The 9,167-nt window shown below is 44.9% G+C and overlaps 3 protein-coding genes across 3 annotated transcripts; 2 read left to right on the top strand and 1 right to left on the bottom strand.

Moving 5' to 3' along the window:
• The first annotated feature begins 355 nt into the window (after nt 1-355).
• Nucleotides 356-2,752, top strand: Smyd4-2 (SET and MYND domain containing, class 4, member 2). The gene is made up of 5 exons (NM_140317.3): nt 356-1,041; nt 1,100-1,442; nt 1,503-2,039; nt 2,099-2,320; nt 2,376-2,752. Exons 1-5 carry the CDS (start codon nt 471-473, stop codon nt 2,692-2,694), a joined length of 1,992 nt encoding a protein of 663 aa, NP_648574.1. The 5' UTR covers nt 356-470; the 3' UTR covers nt 2,695-2,752.
• Nucleotides 2,753-2,968: 216 nt separating this feature from the next.
• Nucleotides 2,969-8,487, top strand: CG32104 (uncharacterized protein). Its single transcript, NM_140316.3, has 13 exons — nt 2,969-3,150; nt 3,224-3,531; nt 3,589-3,817; nt 3,878-4,319; nt 4,386-4,871; nt 4,926-5,235; nt 5,301-5,386; nt 6,199-6,436; nt 6,499-6,656; nt 6,712-7,249; nt 7,551-7,689; nt 7,770-8,182; nt 8,249-8,487. Exons 1-13 carry the CDS (start codon nt 3,024-3,026, stop codon nt 8,420-8,422), a joined length of 3,648 nt encoding a protein of 1,215 aa, NP_648573.2. The 5' UTR covers nt 2,969-3,023; the 3' UTR covers nt 8,423-8,487.
• On the bottom strand, nt 5,334-6,120 carry Obp69a (Odorant-binding protein 69a). The gene is made up of 5 exons (NM_079315.2): nt 6,014-6,120; nt 5,874-5,952; nt 5,717-5,808; nt 5,552-5,654; nt 5,334-5,498 (listed from the first exon to the last, which is right to left on the bottom strand). Exons 1-5 carry the CDS (start codon nt 6,083-6,085, stop codon nt 5,398-5,400), a joined length of 447 nt encoding a protein of 148 aa, NP_524039.2. The 5' UTR covers nt 6,086-6,120; the 3' UTR covers nt 5,334-5,397.
• Nucleotides 8,488-9,167: the final 680 nt, after the last annotated feature.

Raw genomic sequence — 9,167 nt, 5'->3', positions numbered from 1 at the left:
TATATATAACTACAAATACTCTGATATACATATTGTTATATTTTTGTACGTTTAGCTAATTTTTAAATAAATTATTTAATGTGATTTATAAGCCCGATTCCAGTTACAAATAAAATGCGAATTATTACAACTGATCGCTTGCATTTTAAGTGGATATAAAGTTAATTGAGCATAAACATCCAAATAGTGTCAAAGTCGAAACCATGTAAATATTTCTATTTATTTCGAAAATAAATAATATCCTCAAAGAAGTATCGAACGTGAACCAGTACTAGTTCGGAACTCAATACCGCATATTTATAATGCGCCGCCGAACTGAAAGATCGGTGCTATTTTTGGAGTATAGGAACGTCCGCCAGCTGTTTCCAATACTCAGCGGCCGTGTGGTGATCAGAAAACGCGGACAAGTCCCACTTTTTCAGCCGTTGCACCGAAAATCTGAATTAGATTTTACATAATTTTGAGTCCAAATGGAGTTCGACGCCACGTACCACGAGATCTGCTCCGCGCAGACGGTTCAGTCGGAGAGGAGGGGATTCTTCAACGAATTTTGCGTGGACGTGCGTGATGCATGTGGCGACAAGTGGCTGCGCAACTACTTTGGCAAACTGAAGTCCAATGCAGCCCGAGTTCTGTCCATTTTCAGCGATCGCGAGGTGTGCGATCCTGTGCTGGGTGTCCTGGAGCATGTACAGCCGGTGTTCAAGCAGAAGGATGCCCTCTTCTCGGCCCAGCGACGTGCACAGGCGGATAAGCTCTACCTGATGAGCGGCAGTGGCGACGGCGAGGAGAGCAGGGAGCTGCTGCAGCAGGCTCTAATGGCCGCCAATCTGGCCGTGATGCGGGCTCCCGACCGCAATGCAGATCCTGTCCTCGATGAGGGCCTCACCTTGGCATTGGCCTACAGATCGAGGGCTTCCATATTGATCCGCTTGGGCGAGGGGGAGGCAGCATTGAATGACCTCAAGCTGGCCATCAACTTTGGACTGGAGCTCAAGTCCAGTGTGGATTACTACTTAAAGATGGCCAAAGCCTATGCAGGTGGGTCAGCCGGGAGCAACCGATGGTATCATGCTTATGGAAATCCTTTTATTTTCAGTCATGGGAGAACCTGCCCGCGCTGAGATCTCATTGAAGATAGCCGAGAAAATGCCTGGCTGTGATGCCACCCACATCGCACTGTGCCGCAAGGAACTATCATCAGTAAAGCCGAAACCCAAGGAAGCCACCTCGGAACAGGTGCCACAACTGGCACATGGCGAGAGTGCCGAACTAGTTGGTGCGTCCAAGGTGGTGAGGCTGGTGGAGACCAAGGACAAGGGTCGTTTTGTGGTGGCCAACGAGGGTCTGAGAACCGGCGACGTTCTGCTCTTCGAGGAGCCAGTGGCCGCCTGTTTGGAGCCCAGTTACTTTGGCACTCATTGTCATCATTGCTTCAAGAGGTAAGGGATTAATAATGTGAAGTCAGCTGTCAAGCTGTCAAAGAATCCCATTAATTGCAGGCTGCACACTCCCGTTTCCTGTCTCCACTGCTCGGGAATCGCCTTCTGCTCCGCCCAGTGCATGGGCGAGGCCTGCTCCAGTTACCATCGCTTCGAGTGCGAGTATATGGACTTGATGATCGGTTCTGGCATGTCCATCCTGTGCTTCATCGCGCTGCGCATCTTCACACAGGCGCCCAGCTTGGAGCAGGGCTTGGCCACCGCCAATCTGCTCTTCGAGCACTTGTGCTCCCACGAGGAGGACCGCCAGCCGGACGACTACTTGCGGCGAGCTCTGATGTCTGGCTTCCTGTTGCGCATTCTACAGAAGTCGCTGTACTTCGGACGTCGCAAAACTGAGGGAGTGAATCCAACTGCGGTGGAGCTGCAGGTGGCCACCGCTTTGCTGGGCCTGCTGCAGGTGCTCCAGTACAATGCCCACCAGATCTATCAAACCCAAGTGACCGAGGAGCATCGCTTCGACGGCAGTAAGACGGTGTATCTGGCCGCAGGACTTTATGGTACTGGTTCCTACTTCAATCACGAGTGCTGGCCCAGGTGAGTTGTATTATCTTGAATATTATAGAGATCATTAAGGATTCGTCTTATAATTTAAGCACCGCTTGTCATTTTGTTGGCAAGAAGCTGGTCCTCACAGCCACCAGGCCGCATCGTGCCAATGAATTGGTGGCCGTGAACTACGGACCCATTTTCATCAAAAACAACTTGAAGGAGAGACAGCGATCTCTGCGAGGACGCTACTCCTTCAGCTGCAGCTGCATGGCCTGCCAGGAGAACTGGCCACTGCTCCAGAAACTGGACAAGCAAGTGCGATTCTGGTGGGTACTAGCCTCGCTATCAATCGATATACTATAATATCTTTCATTATTAAAGGTGCACCTCAGCCAACTGCTCTAATTTGCTCAAGTTCCCCAAGGATTTGGCAAAGGATGTGCGTTGTCCTCGCTGCCGCAAGAACATCTCACTCAAGGAGAGCGTAGCCAAGATGATCAAGATCGAGGAGCTGTATCGAGAGGCTGCGCGAGCCATGGAGGCCCAGAAAACCGTGGAGGCCATAGAACTTTTCAAGGAGTCGCTCGATATGTTCTTCCAAGTGGCTGCACTGCCTCACAAGGACACCATAGTGGCGCAGCAGTCGCTGCATAAGTGTTTGTCCGATACGGGAACCACATTTAAAAAGGAAGGGAAATGAACGAAAAACTAGTTAATGGCGTGTGCACTTGTATTATTAAATCGTTTTTTTCTACTTGAATGCAAATTAAATTTCATTTTAATGATGTAGGTGTAAATGGTGTACATGCAATTTTTTTAAATTGCCCGCCTTCCTCATTACTGAAATCTAATTGGAAACTTTACTGGGAATTTTACAATTGAAATGTTTTCGCAATAACATAGCTCTGTAAATGCTGCCCTGTTAAGTGTCTGTTAATGGAAACGAATGTTGGTGGTATTTTCTAAAGGTACGGCCACACTGCAGCCGACTTGTTTTGAAATCTATTTGGTTTTGTTTTTCCGGCTAAAATGTTTAAAAAACTTAAGCCAGGTGAAAGTGAGGAGGATGTCCTGCGAATGGCAGCAGAGTTCAATGCAGAGAGAGCGAAGGATCCCAATTTCCAGCCTGCAGCGGCTTTTGTGCGTATGGATAAAGGTGCGGCCAGATTCCCTCTGCTTACCAAATATTTATTAAATACATTTATTGTTGAATTTTTTCACAAATGCAGCTCCTAAAAAGTCCATGTTTGCGCAAAGACGGGAGCAGGCAAAATTGGGGCGTGTTACTTCTACTACGGAAAAAAACGAGGAGCAAATTCAACCAGTGCCCAAAGAAATCATCCCTCAGATTCCAACAAGTGTCCCAAAAGAACGTGGGTCGCATGTCAGCCAAGTTTTGCTTGATGAAATCCAGGAAAACATCCTGGGCGATGTGAAGGGCAGCAAGATGGATCCAAGTTCCCTAGGCAATGTGCTGGGCGAATTGGTAGAAAGAACTGAAGGAACCAGGAGATCTGCATTTCCAGAAACTAAAAATGTATTATTTTATGCTTAACTGGTTGTATACATATTAATAATGATTTTTATGTTTCAGGTTGACTCCAGTAAGCCGCTTAGCATTTTCGCCAAACAACTTTTAGGTGCAAAGTCTTCAACTAAGGAAAAATCAAACAAAGTGTCGGATTTTCCAAGAAATGATACAAGTTCCATAATAAAAGATGCTAAACTGGGAAAAGAACTGCATCAGGAAAACCTAAATGTACTCAAGCAAATGAATGAACAAGATATTTTGACAGAGAAAGAAAGATTGCTGGCTTCTTTGGGTAAATGAGTGTCTTTCCGTAAAAAGATATTTTTCTTAAAATGTAAATAATGCTTTGCAGATCCCTCGTTGATAGCTTTGTTGTCCAAGAAACGTCAAACGACACCAAATTCCAAACCGCCCAATCCAAATTCACCTAAAGTAATAGAAGCACCACCCATGCCCGCACAGTCTACAAGAGCCCAAGATCCACAAATTTCTTCTTTAACCGATGGAAATCCAGCAATTGAGCTATTGCAAGAGAGCGATAAAGGAAATTGGCTTAATTTCAATCTAGTCGAGGAGCATAAATTGGCGTGGATGCGGGACATTCCCGCCAAGATAAGTGAATTGAAGCCTGGAGAGCAGTTCAATGCTCGCTTTGATTGGAAAGGTGTGCTACTGCCACACACGCTCAAGGATCAGGATGCATCGAAACAAATCGATGAGCGTGAACTTTATTTACATGGCGAGGAGGCAGATCGTCCCGGCTACGCACTACAAGAGCTATTTCGATTAGCCAGGTGAGCATCGGCTAGATATTTGCTAGATAAGATCGTTTAAAGTTGGTCTCCCGCTTCACTTTTTAGATCCACCGTCTTACAGCAAAGATTATCTGCCTTTGGAGCCATAGCTGGGATCTTTAGCATCTATAACCAGGGATTCTATGATCAAGTCTTGTCTCTACCTATATCAAAAATATTCTTTTTGCTGCGCTTTGGGCTCGATGACAATGCACCTGCACAACTTGAGGTTGTGAGCCGAGCATTATCAAACCTGTTCTATAACGAAACCGACGAAGTGCTTCTCGATCACGTTCATGACAATGCCTACTGTCATTGGCAACCAACACTAGAGGTTTTGGGGAACGGCAGTGATGGCAATGGGGAAGATACAGATACCAACTCCATAGCATTCCTGCAGCGTTACATGAAGCTACTGACCACCAGTAAATCTGTGCGTGCAGAAGTGGATGAAGATGAATCGGAAAGTCGCACGTCAATGGATGACTTTCAACTGGCTGAAACAGATCTCATGGACTGCCTGCTAAGAACAAATATATTGCAAAGGATTCGGTAAGCAGTGAAAAGTGTTAGAGCTACAGCTATTTCTAATGCACCTGTTTTTAGATTCATCTTGGTCTCTGTGAAACCAGATAATAGCACAGTGGAGTCCTGTCTGAAATTACTTATAAGGATAGCTCGTACAAGTACCAAAGTGGCTCGTCAGTTGGCCAATGAGAGCCATCTTATAGATACACTCTTTAAACATTTTCTACCCTCTTCGAGTGGAAGCAATCAGTTCTATGGCCAGCCGCAAGTTCTATTTCTAAAACTAATCCGAGTGTTGATTTGCCACCACCTTGATATAGCTAAGGGTATTTCCAAAGGAGTCCTCATTACGCGACTTCAACAATACCTGTTCCTTCAAGACAATAAGGTTTGTATGCGTACACTTTTGTCAAAGTAATTTTATTTTTTTTATTTTTTTTATCTCTTTGGTAGGTCCAGATGGTGCGCATTCAGATCGAGGCACTGCGCATCCTGCGCTGTTTGCTGCTCTTGGGAATCGTGGATCGGGATATATTTAGGTTGGTTAGCGCTACCCAAGTAGCACTATTATCTCTTCCCATATGAATTTTCCGTTTACAGCAATGTAGCACTTGACGGTTTCATAAGCGGTATCACAGCCATCTTTTCCCTCTGAAAAGAGCTACATTTGAGTTTGTTCTAATTGTTAAAAACACTTTGCATACTCTGAGTTCCACATGAACTGACTAATCCGTTAATCGTTTTGTGTATTTCCTCGGGTAAAACCTCCAACAGTGCTTCCAAGTGCATTATGTTTTGTGAATCAATCTATAGGGAAAGTGATTTTCTATTATTAAGAAATTATTTCAATTTTTGTAAGGATCACAAACCAATCCGAACATATCAAACATGCAGTAGAGAAAACACTTGATCTCGGGATCTGTAGGTAGTATTCTATTTTTCACCGACTTGTCAATCACATCTGTAGTGTAGGGTATATAAACCATTTTTGTTTGAATTTCCACCAAAAAAAAAAGGCTTACTTACCTACAGAAGCTCCTGTCTGATTTAAGCATCGCATTCGCAGCTTTCTCACCTGCTTTATGATCGTAGGATTAATTTCCACCTAATAAGAGGCACAACAACTAAATAAATTTTCCAATTATTGCGTGGCAGCAAATACTTACTCCTTGATTACTAGGAATTAAATCATATAGTATGAGTAGTGCTAAAAAAAAACTAAAATGCCTTGCAACCATTTTTGCTTCTCCCCAAAAATTGCTAAAGTTGAACTGAGTGCTTTTTAGGCTGCGCCTCATTTTTATAGTCAAACCAAGTAGTAATAATTACTATGATTTTGTGTAATTTATAGGCAGTTCCTGCCCGCGCTGCGACAGCTACTGGACTGGCATGGCAATCACTGCGCTTTCGATGGAGTGGGAGGATCCGGGCTGGTGCGGCAACACGCAGCCGCCCTGCTGGTCGCACTGGTGGCCAGTGGCGAGAGCGGAGCATGCGATGTCGAGGGACAGAAGCTGCTCGTGGAGCCGCTTAACAACTGCTGCTGCGGCTGGATGCATGCTGCTTCCCGCGTCGCGAAGATCAAAGATGTGAGTGCCTATATATTCATTCTGCTATATATAATAAATTCAAACTAATTCTTAATATCTAGTTTAGCCAGATGACGCTTCTGAGCGCAGCTCTATACGCCGTAGGCTGGTTTTCTCGGAACAGCTTGTTGGGAACGACCAGTTTCCTGCCCTTTCTGCGCAGCATCCTTCCGAAATTTGTGCAGTCCAGCGGATTTATAGCTTGCGTACATGACCTAGTGTAAGTTGATCGTGCAAGACCTTAAATCACGCCTAATTTAATTGCTATATTCCAGCAAGGGCTCCATAATGCTGAGACGCCCCATTGATCGGCGACACGTGCATGCGCCGTTGCCTAACGTGGGCGCAGTGCTGATGCACGACTACGGGCCGCAGCTGGTTGTCAGTGAGACGTATCCGGTGCACCTGTTGAGTAACCTGTGGGCCCTGCTCGCCATTTCGCTGGACAGCGGTGAGAAGCCATTATTCGAGGCGCTTATACAACCAGCAGTGCTCGAACCTCTGGCCGAATATTTACGCCAGCTGAGCACACAGCTGAATCGCGTCCTGGCCACCAACTTCTTTGCCCGCAGCGAGCTGAGGTTCATCCATCAGCTGCTTACAACAGATGGAATCGAGATCTATCTGAAGCGACAGCAGATGCTGCAGTTGGTATACAATTACCTATGCTGCCTGTCCACTGCCCATGCCACACAGATCAAGAGCATCTTTGAGCGCTTCATTTTCAATGGCGACTTTGTTAAATTAGACGAATCTAGTCTGAAACTGCTGCAGCAATCGTGTCTGGAGATGGTGTATCCTCACATTATAGCTGTAAGTAATTTTATCCTCAATTGAAGTCTTATAATTATAGCATTATATATTCCTGGCACCTTGCTCGATTGACGGAAAATTTAATTTACGGTATCTACTAGGAAGCACTTCACGTAATAAATTAAAGTAAAATAGAAAACAAACCACAAGCATAAACAGACTCAGGAGTAGAATTAAGTAAAAAAATAACAGACTTATGAAATCGATTGGCTTGCAATTTAAATTTTCCAGCTCAGAGCCGCCGTCATACAATGGCACATGTTCAATGCATATTTATTGATTTTTTGACTTCTTCTACCAGGACAACTCAGAGCCGTCGCTGTCCTTGAGCTACACACAAGCGCCCATCTTGCCCACGGACTGGCCCTTCTTTCAGCTCCGGGTTATCCTCAGCAATTACTTGCAAAATGTGCAGCAGCGTCCAGCGGCTATACACTCAGGTGAGGATGCTTACTTCAAACTTTGCTTTCCTTGGGGATAAATCATGTTTTCTTTTTTTTTTCTTCCTTCTATTGAACAGAAAACCAGGTGGTGCTCATGACGTTGACTTTCGTTCGGCAGTTGGAACGAGAGGGACTGCAGATTGTTAGCCCGCTGGAAAAGCTTATGTATCTGATGATTGCCTTCATGGGCCCGGACTCACAGTTCCTGGCTCCGGATTTGCATGAGCTGCTTCGTGATTGCCTGATGGATTTCTACAGGGAGAATGCAGCCCATGAATTTGACTTTGATGCAGAACTTGTGGATAAGGCGAGATTTGAACCGCTTTACTACCTGTTTGTCGAACACTTTGAGGCGGCCAGCTATGGTGATGAACTGTTTAGTTCTCTGGTGCTGGTGCCTCTGGCACAGAAATATGATAATAAGTGGCGAAGGCGTCTTTGGTCGGAGCATGTTCAGGCTGTGCGTTTCATAAACTGTGATGAATCTATGGTAAGTGCAAAAGGCATTAATTTGAAATGAGTGTGAACTATATATGGTTTGATTTTCCTTCTGCAGCTAATGGGAGGGCTCTTTGCGTATTTGGAGCCCGTGGAGGAGGAGCCTTCGTTGGTGAAGCTGTACGGTGATGCATTGGCACAAAAGATGGTTCGTCCTGGAAGCATTGCCTATCGGATAGCCCAGCACCACTTTAACCACTCGAAGTCGGTGCACAAAGCCACATTGTTTTGATAATCTGAACATTAATAGTTGATAATAGCTCTTCACGAGACTGCGATAAACGTACTTAATTTCGGAATCCAAAGTCGTTTTCATGTGACAATACTCTATTTATAAGGCAAGCTGATTTGGTTTTATCTGCTCCCTGTTTCAAGTGCTACCTCGCAGTTACTTTGAGTTAAGTCCATCGAACTGTTGGGTAAATTTGTGTATTTAGCATATACCTCCTCTCGTACATTATATATTTTTCTAGCTTAAGAGATAGTTCCAGTTGAATGCATAGCAAATTACTGGAAATTCCACAGCAGGCTGGTCGTTTATCATATATTGCACTGCACTTTGGTTAAGGCAAATAATTACATTTTCGGATAGAGAACTCTTAGGTTGTGTAACCGGGCTTTTTGGGCTAATTGCGATGGGCCAACGAAAACTGCGTGTGACAGGCCAACGGTTGCAGGGCATTTTGCTATCGCACTCAATTAATTAACATCGTTTGACTTATTGACACATGGGCCACGACAACTTGCCTCCTCCTTGCGGCTTCGCAGTCGTAAGCTTTGACGGCTGATAAAATGTATGTAATTAAAATGAACACAATTGGAGGGGCCAGTGCTAATTAAATCATTTGATCTAAGTACTCGTGCATGTTGGTTTTTCTCCATTTTCCTAAGTACATATGTATGTATATGACTTGGCGAATGACTTGTCACGGGGCTTTCGTTTGACACATGGCGTATGCGCAACATTGGGCCACATA

Source organism: Drosophila melanogaster, chromosome 3L (assembly GCF_000001215.4).
Source record: "Drosophila melanogaster chromosome 3L".
Taxonomy (NCBI): domain Eukaryota; kingdom Metazoa; phylum Arthropoda; class Insecta; order Diptera; family Drosophilidae; genus Drosophila; species Drosophila melanogaster.
Note: the sequence above shows the minus strand (reverse complement) of the source record. Positions and strands in the feature narration are given on the sequence as shown.